General features: G+C 42.6%; 1 protein-coding gene across 1 annotated transcript in view; it reads left to right on the top strand.

The window, feature by feature from the left end:
* The first annotated feature begins 12,366 nt into the window (after positions 1 to 12,366).
* Positions 12,367 to 14,293, top strand: part of LOC126980622 (facilitated trehalose transporter Tret1-like) — an 8,722-nt gene continuing 6,795 nt past the window's right edge. The window contains exon 1 of the mRNA XM_050830724.1: positions 12,367 to 12,428. Within this exon, the coding sequence (XP_050686681.1) occupies positions 12,367 to 12,428 (62 nt within the window). The remainder of the gene's footprint in view (positions 12,429 to 14,293) is intronic.

Raw genomic sequence — 14,293 nt, 5'->3', positions numbered from 1 at the left:
CAAAAAATAAATTAGAAGTGACAATTCCTTCAGCAAAAAAACAGAAAAACAAAAATAACTAACTAGAAAAAAACTATAGGCTTTGTGAAACTCTCTATAATGTGACATATATAAAAAGTAATAAATGGTAAACAGTAGTAGATATAATATTACTAAACTAAATAATAGATTCGAAGTGACATTACCTACAGCAAAAAAAGCAAATTACTAACAACTAACTAATAATTAACTAGAAAAAATATAGGCTTTGTGAAGTTCCCTATAACGTAGTAAATTGTAAACAGTTGTCGAGATAATATGTACCTACAGCAATATCAAATAACTAACAACTAACTAATAACTAACTTGAAATATTATAGGCTTTGTGAAGTTCCCTTTAACGTGACCTATATAAAAAAAGTAGTTGACATAATATTACAAAAAAAAAAAAAAAATAGCAGTGACATTACTTAGAGCAAAAAAAACAACTAACCAATAAATTAAGATATATCGATAGGTAAATATTTAGTGGTAATATTACTGATAAATTGAAATATATTGATAGGTATATTTAGTGGTAATATTACTGACAAATTGAAATGTATTGATTGGTATATTTAGTGGTAATATTACTGACAAATTGAAATATATTGATAGGTAAATATTCAGTGCTAGTATTACTTATAAACTGAAATATATTGATGGGTAAATATTTAATTGTAATATTGCTAACTCCTGCATCGATTCCACCCTTGATAATGCAGTTGAACAAATAATACAAGCACTTATAAATTCACAAATACATTAATAAGTAAATAATTAAATATATCGTTACAAAAATCACGTTGACAAGTTATTTTTTGTGGTTCTCTTCGTACGAACTTCCCGGCTTACATTATATTCATTAAGTTATTTTTTTACTGTTTTTTTCTATGTTTCTGGTCTACGTACAAAAATAGCAACCGGCTCAGCACTCAGCAGGCCCGGACCGCTGACTAACGCTGATGTCACCTGCTGCGGGGGCTGACTGACTTGCTGACTCGTGGCTTCTGGTTGCTGAGTCCCTTCCTGTGGGTGCTGAGTCGGTTCTGAGGGCTGACTGACTTGCTGACTTGTGACTTCTGGCTGCTGAGTTCCTTCCTGTGGGTGCTGAGTCGTTTCTGAGGGCTGATTGACTTGCTGACTCGTGACTTCTGGTTGCTGAGTCCCTTCCTGTGGGTGCTGAGTCGTTTCCGAGGGCTGACTGACTTGCTGACTCGTGATTTCTGGTTGCTGAGTCCCTTCCTGTGGGTGCTGAGTCGTTTCTGAGGGCTGACTCTTTTGCTGACTCGTGATTTCTGGGTGCTGAGTCGTTCCTGATTGCTGACTCGTAACCTGGGACTGCTGACTTCCTTCCTGACTAACACCTGGTGAGTGCTGACCATTCCCCTGACTCAGCAACGCTCTCCCATCACCCACGCTGAGTACAGAGACACCCTGACCCACATTGCTGAGTTCTTGCGGCATTCCAGTGGGCCCGAAGAGTCTGATGCACTCCGCGGTGGGTTCCGAGGCGCGTTGCTGCACTCCGCACGCAGTCTCGCACTCGCTTAAAGTACGGAAGCGGTTGTCGTTGCCTCTGCAGCCGCCGTAGACGAAGCAGTCGCAGGCGCCGAGGATTGGGTCGTAGAAATAGGTCGGAAGGAGGGCCCGACAAATGCCCTTTTTAGGAGGAAGAAGGCATTTAGGAGGAAGGGAAGAGGAGGAGGAGGAGGAGGAGGAGGAGGAGGAAGAAGACGAAGAAGAAGAGGTGGTGGAGGAGAAAGAGGTGGAAGACGAGGAGGAGGTTGGGGTAGATGGGAAAGAGGAAGAGGAGGGAGAAGACGAAGAAGAAGAGGAGGAGGCAGTCGTGGTATTATTTGGGATAGTGTTGGGTCCTCCTCCTCCTCCTACTCCTCTTCCTCCTCCTTCTGTTATTATTGCCCTCCCTTCCTTCTCTCCTCCTCCTCCTCTTCCTCCTTCTGTGGTCGCTTTTCCCTCATTATCTCCTTCTCCTTGTCCTCCTTCTTCTGTTTTTTCTTTTCCTCCCTTTGCTTCTTCTCTTTCTCCTTCTCCCTCTTCTTCTATTGCTTGTGGTTTCTCTGTCTCCGTTCCTTCAATTTCTTTCTCTTCTCCTTCTGTTTGTGTTATTCCTTCTTCCTCTCCTCCTTCTTCTGTTTCTTCCTGTTTCTCTATTCCTCCTCCTCCTCCTCTTCCTTCTTCTGTTTCTTCCTGTTTCTCTATTCCTCCTTCTCCTCCTTCAATTTCTTCTCCTCCCTCAGTTCTTCCTCCTCCTCCTCCTCCTGCTCTTCCTTCACTTTCCTCTTCTTCCACTCCTCCTCCTCCTCCTCTTCCTCCGACAGCCGCCGCCATGATCGCTGTCACCACATACGACAGGATCAAGACTTGTATGATACGTGTTCCCGCCATTGTCTGTCTTTAAGTTCGTGTTAGTATATATATATATTTTTTTTTCTTTGTTTTCTCTTTTGTTTTCGTTTTTTTTTGTCTTCTTTTCTTTCTCTTCTGCTTTGTCTTCTTGCACTCTTCTTTGTTTTGTTTTCTCTTCGGTTAACTTTCTTTTTATTTCAGTTTTTTTTCACTTTTCTTTTTCAATTTCTTTCTCTTCCTCTTTTTTTTCAGTTTTTTCTCCTCTTTCTTCGTTCCTTTCTCTCCTCTTCTTCGTTTTCTTCCTCTTCCTCTTCTTTCTCCTCTTTCCTCTTTAGCAAAACAATATTTCTTCTCGTTCCTCTATCTCCTCTTATTCAGGTTCGCTCTTCTCTTCCTCCTCCTCCTCTTCTTCCTCTTCCTCTTCTTTCTCCTCTTTCCTCTTAAGCCAATCTCTTCTCACTCTCTTCAAAATCTTCCACACTTTATTTCCTTTTCTTAATCTCCTTCAGTGAATTGAGCTTGTCTGTGTTTCTGTGGCTCCGTGTCTGTCTGTGGGCGCTGTGTCACGCCTCCACAGACACCCTTAGCACCGGACACAGACAGAGATAGAGAGATAGAGCGAGAGAGAGAGGTGTTGAGTCTGTGCACACTTCAAAGTCTCTCTCGTAACTGACGGTGAGCGTGAAGGGCACAGAATCACATAGGTAGTGTCTCTCTCTCTCTCTCTCTCTCTCTCTCTCTCTCTCTCTCTCTCTCTCTCTCTCTCTCTCTCTCTCCTTTTATTTCTTCTCCTCTCCTCTTCTCCTTTTCTTCCTGGTTTTCTTCTGTTTCCTCTTCCTCCTCCTCTTCCTCCTTTTTCATCTCCTCCTCCTCCTCCTCCTGTTTTTCTTCCTTTTCCTCCTCTTCCTGTTGCTCTTTATCTTTTTTATTTTTTCCTTCCTGCTCTTTTTTTTCCTTTTTCCTCTTCTTCTCTCTTCCTCCTCCTCCTCCTCCTCCTCCTCCTCCTCCTGTTATTCATTATTATTACCTCCTCCTCTTCCTGCTGATTCTTCTTTTTCCTCCTCCTCCTCTCCTTCCAGCTCTCTATTTTCTTTTCCTCATCCTTTTCCCTTCGTTTTTCTCCTCCTCCTCCTCCTCCTTTTCCTCCTCCTCTTCCTCCAGCTCTATTTTCTTTTCCTCATCCTTTCCCCCTCGCTTTCCTCCTCCTCCTCATCCTCCTCCTCATCCTCCTCCTCCTCCTCCTCCTCCTCCTACTCCTCCTCCTGTTGTTTACCTGTTCGGGGGGGGGGAGCACCTTGGCACAATTACACAGGTGAGGGAAAGCCCGCAGGGGTGACGTAACACACACACACACACACACACACACACACACACACACACACACACACACACACACACACACACACATATATACACGCGTGACATTGCAAAAGGTACAGAGTTATTAATCAGAGCAAGACAGTTTAGTGTGTGTGTGTGTGTGTGTGTGTGTGTGTGTGTGTGTGTGTGTGTGTCCTTGTCCTAAATATTTGGCTACTGGTAATTACAGGACAGTCTTGGACATTTTATTTTTATTTTATTTATTTTATTTTATTTTATTTTATTTATTTATTTATTTATTTATTTATTTTATTATTTTATTTTGTTTTTCATTGCGTTTTTGGTTTTCCGAAATTTTAATGTGTTTTTTTCTTGCCTTTCTTTTTCTTTTTCCTCTTCTTTTTTTCTTTTTGTTTTGTTATTTTCTTCTTCTCTTTCTCTTCTTCTTTATTTGCTTTCTTTTCTATTCTTGTTTTTTTTTCTATTCATCTCTTTATTATCTCTTCATCATTACCTCTATTTTATTATCATGTTTATTCTCTATTATCACCATTCATTACTTTCTCTTCATTATCTTTACATTTTCTTATCGCCATTATCCGTTTTTACATCATTCATTCATTCATTCATTTTATCTTCATTATCATCTTTTTTTTAGGGGGAGGAAGACCAACAGTAGGAACAGGAGGAGGAGGAGGAGGAGGAGGAGGAGGAGGAGGAGAGGAAGCAGGAGTAACATAAGCAGAAGGAGATTAGGTCAGGACATCATTCAACATTCACTGCTAACTTTCTCCTCCACTTCACTCTCCCATCCACTTATCCACTCTCCCTCCTATTCAACATTCCTTCACCATTCACCATTCACTGCTAACTTTCTCCTCCACTACACTCCACTATTTGCTCTCCCATCCACTTACCCACTCTCCCTTTCAACTATCCCCCCCTCCTCTTCCTCTTCCTCCACCTGACCTCACCTTTTCTCAGTACTCTTAATGATGTGAAGGTTAAATGGTGATAGAAGAGACCAAGGTGACTGGTGGGAAGTGTGTGTATGTGTGTGTGTGTGTGTGTGTGTGTGTGTGTGTGTGTGTGTCCCTCCACCACCCAGTCAGTCAGTCAGTCAATTAGTTTTATGGTCATTCAGTCAATCAGTCAAGTATCTATTCAGTCGGCCTGTCATTTAGTTATCCAGTCAGTCAGTAAGTTAGTTATTTTGTCATATGCCAGTCAGTCAGTTGTCAGTTCAGTTAATCAGTAAGCCATCTAATATATCTGTCTCTTGTCCAGTCACACTCAGAGTTGATTAGCCAGCCAGTCAACTATATAATTCAGTTAGTCACCCATTTAGTCAGTCCATCAGTAAGCCAGTCTGTAAGCAACTCAACCAGTCAGATAGTCAGTCAGTCAACCACTCATCTGCCATATCCCACCAGTCAACCAGTCAGTCATTCAACCACTCATCTGCCATATCCCACCAGTCAACCAGTCAGTCAGTCAACCACTCATCTGCCATATCCCACCAGTCAACCAGCCAGTCAGTCAACCACTCATCTGCCATATCCCACCAGTCAACCAGCCAGTCAGTCAACCACTCATCTGCCATATCCCACCAGTCAACCAGTCAGTCAGTCAACCACTCATCTGCCATATCCCACCAGTCAACCAGTCAGTCAGTCAACCACTCATCTGTCATATCCCCACCAGTCAACCAGCCAGTCAGTCAACCACTCATCTGTCATATCCCACCAGTCAACCAGCCAGTCAGTCAACCACTCATCTGCCATATCCCACCAGTCAACCAGCCAGTCATTCAACCACTCATCTGTCATATCCCACCAGTCAACCAGCCAGTCAGTCAACCACTCATCTGTCATATCCCACCAGTCAACCAGCCAGTCAGTCAACCACTCATCTGTCATATCCCACCAGTCAACCAGCCAGTCAGTCAACCACTCATCTGTCATATCCCACCAGTCAACCAGCCAGTCAGTCAACCACTCATCTGTTATATCCCACCAGTCAACCAGCCAGTCAGTCAACCACTCATCTGTCATATCCCACCAGTCAACCAGCCAGTCAGTCAACCACTCATCTGTCATATCCCACCAGTCAACCAGCCAGTCAGTCAACCACTCATCTGTTATATCCCACCAGTCAACCAGCCAGTCAGTCAACCACTCATCTGCCATATCCCACCAGTCAACCAGCCAGTCAGTCAACCACTCATCTGTCATATCCCACCAGTCAACCAGTCAGTCAGTCAACCACTCATCTGTCATATCCCACCAGTCAACCAGCCAGTCAGTCAACCACTCATCTGTTATATCCCACCAGTCAACCAGTCAGTCATTCAACCACTCATCTGCCATATCCCACCAGTCAACCAGCCAGTCATTCAACCACTCATCTGTTATATCCCACCAGTCAACCAGCCAGTCAGTCAGGTTACAAGTTCGTCAGCCTTCCAACGAGCCTACCAGTCATCCCACCCAGTCCACCTCACGACCCAGTCACTTAGCCAATCCGTGAACCAGTCACATAACGCACATAACGTCTGTTTGCCTTCGTGACTGGACGCTTTCTGACCCTCGTTTTTTTTCTTTTTTTCTTATATAGCTTCTGTTTGACGTTGACCTGATTATTATTGTTATCATTATTGTTATTATTATTATTATTATTATTATTATTATTATTATTATTATTATTATTATGGCGAGATTATTTATTTTTGGAGTTTCTTTTTTATATTTTCTTCTTTGTTTTCGTTATTTTGCTTCATTTTTTGTCATTTATTTATTTATATTTACCTGGAAATTAACTCTACCCCATTTTATTTTATTTATTTGTTTATTTGTTTATATTAGTTACCTCGATCGGTCTCTTTTTTCATTTTCTTATTTGTTTTTGTTATTTCGCTTCACTTATTGACGTTAACTTATCCATATTTACCTGGAAATTAACTCTACTCCATTTTATTTTATTTATTTATTTATTTATTTTAGTTGCCTCGATCGGTCTCTGCATCCAATCTCATCCGGTAATTGATTTCATGCTAATATTAAACCACTTTCTAATATTTTCTCTCCCACGAAACTAAAAAAAATATATAATCGCGACATTGACCTTCATTTTTTTGTGTATATAACCTTTCCATATTATCGCACGCTTTCCCTTTTTTCCACCATTAATAAAAACAACAAGAAAAATAAAGAAAAAGGAAGAAAAATCGCGTATAATGTCCCTCGTTTCCCCTCACCCACCTCCTTTTCTCTTTTTTTTCCTCCACTTTGAACGCCCGCTTTCCTAGCCTACTTTCCCTTTTTTTTTAGGGCAACAGTGAATGACGTTTTGTGGGACGCTGTTTTCTCTCTCTCTCTCTCTCTCTCTCTCTCTCTCTCTCTCTCTCTCTCTCTCTCTCTCTCTCTCTCTCTCTCTCTCTCTCTCTCTCTCTCTCTTTCAGTTTTCATCTTTTCTTCCCCTTTTTTCTTCTCTCAACCTTGACTTTTATTAATGTTATAGCCTATCAGTTTTTCCTCTATCTCTCTTTTCTTCTTTTTGTTTTCATTCCATTGTCTTCTTTTCTCCTTCCTTATTTGTCTTCTTTTCTCTCCTTTTCTTCTTCACTTCTGTCAGTTTTCCTCTATTTATCTTTTCTTTGTCTTCGTTTTGTCTTCATTTCATTGTCTTCTTTTCTTTCTTTTTTTTCTTCACTTGTCAACTTTCCTCTGTATCTTTTCTTCGTTTTGTTTTCTTTATTTGTCTTCATCTCTCTTTTTCTCCTCCTTTATCTTTTCTTTGTCTTCCTTATTTGTTTTCTTTTCTCTCCTTTTCTCCTTCACTGGTTAGTTTTCCTCTATCCGTCTTTTCTTTGTCTTCTTTTCTCTCCTTTTCTCCTTCACTGGTCAGTTTTCCTCTATCTCTTTTCTTTGTCTTCTATTCTCTCTTTTTCTCCTTTACTTCTGTCTTCCACTTTCTGTCTTCTTTCTTTTCTTCCACATCGTCCTTTGAGCTCTTCTTCTCTTCATTACTGTTTTACCGTTTTTCCTTATCTTTTCCTTAATTTCCTCCACCTTCGCTATTTTCTTCTCTCTCACCTTGACCGATCTCGTTAGCAGCGCACAGAGATAAAAAGTGCGTCTGTGGTTCTTTTCTTACGAGGTGAAAACGTGAGAGTGGTGATGGTGGTGGTGGTGGTGGTGAAGGTTAAGGAAAGGAAGTGGAAGGGAAGAGAAAGAGAGAGGAAAGGGAAGAGAAAGGAAAGAGAAGGACAGGGAAGAGAAAGACAGAGGAAAGGGAAGAGAAGGACAGAAAGAGAAGGGGAAGAGAAGGACAGGGAAGAGAAAGACAGTGGAAAGGGAAGAGAAGGACAGAAAGAGAAAGAGAGGAAAGGGAAGAGAAGGACAGGGAAGAGAAAGACAGCGGAAAGGGAAGAGAAGGACAGAAAGAGAAAGAGAGGAAAGGAAAGAGAAGGACAGGGAAGAGAAAGACAGAGGAAAGGGAAGAGAAGGACAGAAAGAGAAAGAGAGGAAAGGGAAGAGAAGGACAGGGAAGAGAAAGACAGAGGAAAGGGAAGAGAAGGACAGAAAGAGAAAGAGAGGAAAGGGAAGAGAAGGACAGGGAAGAGAAAGAAAGAGAGAGGGAAGGGAAAGAAGAGGTAGCGAAGGAAAAGAAAAGTACGGGGAAGAAAAAAGAGGAAAAGGAAAGCGAAGGAAAGGAAGGAACTGAGGAGGGGAGGAAAGTTTAAAAAGGAAAGGGAAAGGAGAGGATGCGAATGAAAGGAAAAGTACGGGAAGAAAATAGGAAAGGAAAAGGAAGAAACTGAGGAGAGAAGGCAAGTTACAAAGAAAAGGAAGGGAAAGGAAAAAAAAGTAGGAAAAGCATAACAGGAAAAGGAAAGGAGGGAAATGAAAGAACAAGATAGTGAAAGGTAGGAGAGGAAAGGAATGCAAAGAAACGGAAGAGACGAAGTGGAAGAAAGGGAGGAGAAAGGAAAAGGAAGAGAGGAAAGGGAAGGCGAGGAAAAATAAAAATGAAGAAAGTTATGGAAGGGAAAGGAAAGGAAGACAACAATAAATGATAAAGGAGGGAATAAAATAAAAATAAAAATAAATAAGATAAATAAAAAAAGAATAAAGGAAGAAAAAACGAAGAAAGGAATATATATACTAAGTTAAATAAAAGTTTGGTTGATGTGCTAACTGGCGCCGGTGGTGGTGGTGGTGGTGGTGTTGATTAGTGGTGTTAGTGGTGGTGGTGGTGGTCAGGTTAGGGTCAGCAAGTGGTGGTGGTGGTGGTAGTGGTGGTGGTGGTGGTGATGTAACTTCTCTTTTGTGCAAACCTAGTAGCCAGCTGGTCCATGTGTGTGTGTGTGTGTGTGCTTGGAGGATGGCTTTTAGGGTTATATAAGAGAGAGAGAGAGAGAGAGAGAGAGAGAGAGAGAGAGAGAGAGAGAGAACTTGTGTAATGTGTATATTATAATGTACATGTGTATGTATGACTGTACGTGTGGCGACACCCGGTCGGTGTCGCACAACAGGATGTCTACAACACGTCGTGCTTTTGGCCGTGGGAAGCAAATGATGACTTTCATCAACATTAGCTACAGAAATGGTTTCTCCATCTGTCCAGTTTCCTTGTTTAAAACACGAGATCAAATCAGTAGATAGTCTATAGGCGTCCACTGGCCTGTTAAAAAGGCCACTCGTTTGCACAGTGTCCACAGCAAAATATACACCCTTTACGAGGCTGTGTTGCCCATCTTCCCCAAATGTTTCAAGAAAAAGTGACCGAAACGCATCGTAATCCCTCCGTCCTGTGAACGCGCTCCTGTTTATGAGGGCCGTGCGCCCGTTCCCGGGATTGACCTTCGAGCGGCTGAGAGATATTTTATCTCCCGGATTTGACACGAATGAAATGTCCATGACAATCTTACTTTGAAACAAGAAGTCCCTGGCCGAATAATCTGCCTCCCTTGCTACCCTGCGAAAGGCCTAACTGCTGTTGCTGTTAGCGAGTGATTAGGGGCAGAAGCCATTGTGGGATTAGTAAGGTAAGTAAATACCTCTTGGTTGCACATGCAGCGTAGGAAGAGCAAGCACCCTTTGAAGACTGCTACACTCCTTACAAGAGAACAGTTACCGTTATCCGTGACGGCACTGTTCTTTCTCTCTACCCACCCCTCCTAGTCCTCGGTGAGAGCTTGTAACTGCGGGTCAGGTTTCTCTGCCATTAAAAGAGTTACTAGTAAAATGAGGAGTAAAATGGTAAAAGAAAAAAAAATATTGCTGCAAAAATAAGTAAAGTAATAATCATTCACCGCTAAGTATGTGCTCACTCCTCCCCGATGCTTCTAAAATGCATAATAAAAGAGGAAAAACAATAATGAGTGAGGCTTAGCAAGACAAAATTTCTCCACTGTGCAATAAAACACACAAAAGAAAGGAGAAAAGAAAATGAATGATTATACATGAAATGCGTAACAATGTTACTCAAGAAAAATATTAAACATCCACACGCCAGAAAAATCAACAGCTGAAAAATCTAATAGATTAGACACGGCCCCACACGCCTAAACACGTGAACATAATAATAGTAATGCGCCTGAAATACTGTTGCAAGTGGTGTAATTACTGAAACCGTATCAATGAGTGTCAGCTGTAATGTGTTAAAAACCTCGAAGACAGCAACTCCATGCCCCACTACTCAGCACGCTCGCGTCCTTCGCCTCGCCGGTGACAAGGGCAGGGCTGCAGGGGTGGCAGGGTCTGCCGTCCCCCGTCTGGTAGCGGTGGTGGGAGGGGCGTCGGGCAGACAATGTACGCCCACCAGTCACCCTCAAAGGTCCGAGTTGCCTGGCGAAGATGAGTGCGCACCTACGACGAGTTGTGTCGTAGGAAGAAACAAGTGCCTGGACACCTCCAAGGAAACTTGGTTGTGTGGAGGTACGAGGCGGGGCGCGCGGGCTGTGTGGAGGTGCGGGGCGGGGCGGGGTGTGCTCTCGGGTGCGGCTGTGTGCTGACTCACTGGGGCAGGAAAAGCCGCGCGCTGATGTCAGCGTATGCTTGCTGTGTCCGATACCGTTCACTGCCCCCACACACTGTCACTGAAGCTACGTTTGAGAGAGAGATATAACAATTCGGAGTAGTTCGTAACCACGCTGCACATCATTTATGTTAATAACTTTTGAGCGTGACTTTTTTTTTTACGTGGTTAACGACGAGGCGGCCACCAGCCACCATGCATTTTATGTTATGTTATATTAGAGATAACACCTATAGAACACTTCGGAGAGGTCCGTAAACCGCTGTTCACCACTTTTGTTAGCCTTTCTTGTTAGCTGTTTTTTTGTGTTTTTGATTAAGGCGCGAACTGTTTATGAGGCTAACAAGAAAGGCTAACAAAAGTGGTGGCAGCGGTACATCGGACCTGACGTGAAATAACAGTTCGCGCCTTAAAATTATTAAATATTAACACATAACACAAACCACTTAAAGAGGGTAACAAGAAAGGCGAACACTTGGAGACAATATTCCTCCTCCTCTTCCTTCCTCCTCCCTTCTCCTCCTCCTCCTCTTCCTCAGCTGACCTCATGTATCTCTCCTTGCTTCAAAACAACAACAACAACAACAACAACAATAATAATAATAATAATAATAATAATAATAATAATAATGACGAAGACAATAACAAAAAAAAAGAAAAAAAAAGATACAAATTTAGTTAAGAAAGTAAGAAAATAAGAAGACAAAGAAAATAAATAATAAATAAAAATAATAAATACGAAAACAAAAGATAAACAGATAAATTAAAGTGAGAAAGAGAGAGAGAGAGAGAGAGAGAGAGAGAGACCTTCAGTTAGGTCATGGGGGTTCAATGCATTTGGGGCCCCCCTCCTCCTTGCGATACCCACTCATACCCCCCCCCCCCAACTATGCCACCGTAGATAAATAAATAGATAGATAGATAGATAGATATACCTTTGTTAGGCTGTTATTGTATTGGCCCACACTATTATTATTATTATTATTATTATTATTATTATTATTATTATTATTATTATTATTATTATTATTATTATTATTATTATTATTGTTATTCCTTCTCCCTCTCTTCCCTTCTCCTCTTTCTCCTCCTTCTCCTCCTCCTCTTCTTCCTTCTCCTACTAAATAGCCAGTAAGTCTTATTTTCCGTGAGTTTTTTCCCCTCCCGTCCTATGCTCTCTCTCTCTCTCACCCGTTGAGAACCACCGAGTTAGCATATGATAGATAGAAAATATAAGGAAAAATTAAGTAAACGCAAGGATGGGAAGGATTATTATTATTATTATTATTATTATTATTATTATTATTATTGTTGTTGTTATTGCGGTTATTGATGCTAGTTTTATCAGTAGTAGTAGTAGTAGTAGTAGTAGTAGTAGTAGTAGTAGTAGTAGTAGTAGTATAGAACGAAAAGAAAAAGGAAATGAAAAAGAAGAAAATAAAAAAAAAATAAAAAAAACAAAGGAGGAAAAAGAAGAAGGAAGAGGAGGAGGAGGAGGAGAAAAAATGATGATGATGAAGAACAAGAAAACAAGAGCAAGAAGAAGAAGAAGAAGAAGAAGTAGACCGGGCCAGCTGAGATGAGGTGAGTAGGACGGAAGCGACAGTTGGCACTCATATGGTGGAGGTGGAGGTGGAGGTGGTGGAGGTGGTGGAGGTGGTAAACAGCAGCACCAACCAGTATTTACCGGCCGCTGAAGGGGGTTGGGGGGCAGAGAGGGCATGGGTAGTGATGGGGGATGGGGAGGAGGAAGGTGAAAAAGTGGGGACAGGTAGCCAGGAATGGGTATTGAGAAAGAGGGGAAGGGAAGGGTAGGGTAGGGAAGGGTTGGGCAGGGCAGGGAAGGGAGGGGTAAGGCTGGGTAGGGAAGGGAAGGGAGGGGTAAGGCTGAGTAGGGAAGGGAAGGGAAGGGTACGGAAGGGCAGGGAAGGGTTGGGCAGGGCAGGGCAGGGAGGGGTAAGGGTGGGTAGGGAAAGGAAGGGAGGGGGAAGGCTGGGTAGGGAAGGGAAGGGAAGGGGAGGGTAGGGAAGGGAAGGGAGGGGTAAGGCTGGTTAGGGAAAGGAAGGAAGGGGGAAGGCTGGGTAGGGAAGGGAAGGGAAGGGGAGGGGAGGGTAGGGTAGGGTAGGGAAGGGAAGGGAAGGGAAGGGTATGGTGGGGCAGGGAAGGGAAGGGAAGGGTGGGGCAGGGAGGGGAAAGGTGGAAATAACGTGACATGGGAAGGGATGGGAAAGGGAAGGAGAGGGAAGGGGTAAACGGTACGGTATGGTAGATGGGAGGTAGAGGAAGGGAAGGAAAGGAGGGAGATGAAGAAGGAAGTGAAGGGGAGGAGGGAGAAGATAAGAAGGAATGAAAAATAGGGAAATGAGATAAGAGAAAATGAAGAGAGGAAGAAGAAGGAAAGAAAAAAAGAGATGAAGATGAAGATGAAATGTAAGAAATAGAGAAGGAAAAGGAGAGAAAGACAAGGAAAGGGAGATGGAAAGACAGAGAAGATAAAGGGGAAGAAAAAGATGATGGGAAGAAGAAGGGAAGAACAGGGAAATACGAATCAGTGAAGGGACTTTTTTCTCTCTTCTTTCCTCTCTTCCTTCCTTCCCTTCTCTTCTTTATCTCCCTCGTTCTCTCTGTCTCCGTTTACCTCTGTCAATTAGTCTGTTAGTGTGTCTGTTTGTATCTGTCTGTCTGTGTATGTGCGAGTGTGTGTGTGTGTGTGTGTGTGTGTGTGTGTGTGTGTGTGTGTGTGTGTGTGTGTGTACCTTACCTTTGTGTGCGTTATGAGGTGTGAAGGTCTCGGTGCGTGTGTGTGTGTGTGTGTGTGTGTTTGTGTGTGTGTGTGTGTGTGTGTGTGTATACCTCAAGGGCGTTATTGTGTCCAGGTGTTATTCAGGTGTGTTTGAGGACAGGTTAAAGGGGGGGGAGGGGGGGAGGATGTCAAGGTGAGAAGAGAAGAAGGAGGAGGAAGAAGAGGAGGAGGAGGAGGAGGAGGAGAATATATTTGGAGTGATAAAAGTTAACATGAAAGAGTAAAATAAAGGAAAAGGAGGAGGAGGAGGAGGAGGAGGAGGAGGATGGTGAAAAAAAACAAAAGAAGAGAAATAGAAGAAGAAGAGGCGGAGGAAAAAGAAAGAAGGAAGGAATAGCGGGAATTAGGAAAAAGATGATAATAGGAGAGAGTGAAGATGTAAAATAAAATGAAATAAAAGAAGAAGTTGACAAAGAAAGGAACACGAAACGAGAAGTAAGAACGAGAAGGAGAAAGAGGAAGAGGAAGAAGAAGAGGAGGAGGAGGAGGAGGAGGAGGAGGAGGAGGAGGAATATAAGGAGTTACTGAAGATTATAAGATAGAGAAAAAGAATGCGTAAAATAAGAAAAAAAATAAGGAAGAAGAAAAGCAAAATGAGAACGAGGAAGAAGAGAGGAGGAGGAGGAAGAGGAGGAGGAGGAGGAGGAGGAGGAGGAGGTTACTAGGCCATTTATGTTAAAGGAAGAAGAGAAGGAGTCACTTTATTCCTCTTACAAGCTTTGGAGGAGGAGGAGGAGGGGA

Source organism: Eriocheir sinensis, chromosome 44 (assembly GCF_024679095.1).
Source record: "Eriocheir sinensis breed Jianghai 21 chromosome 44, ASM2467909v1, whole genome shotgun sequence".
Taxonomy (NCBI): domain Eukaryota; kingdom Metazoa; phylum Arthropoda; class Malacostraca; order Decapoda; family Varunidae; genus Eriocheir; species Eriocheir sinensis.
The sequence above is the reverse complement of the archived record's forward strand: the minus strand, read 5'-3'. Positions and strand labels throughout refer to the sequence as shown.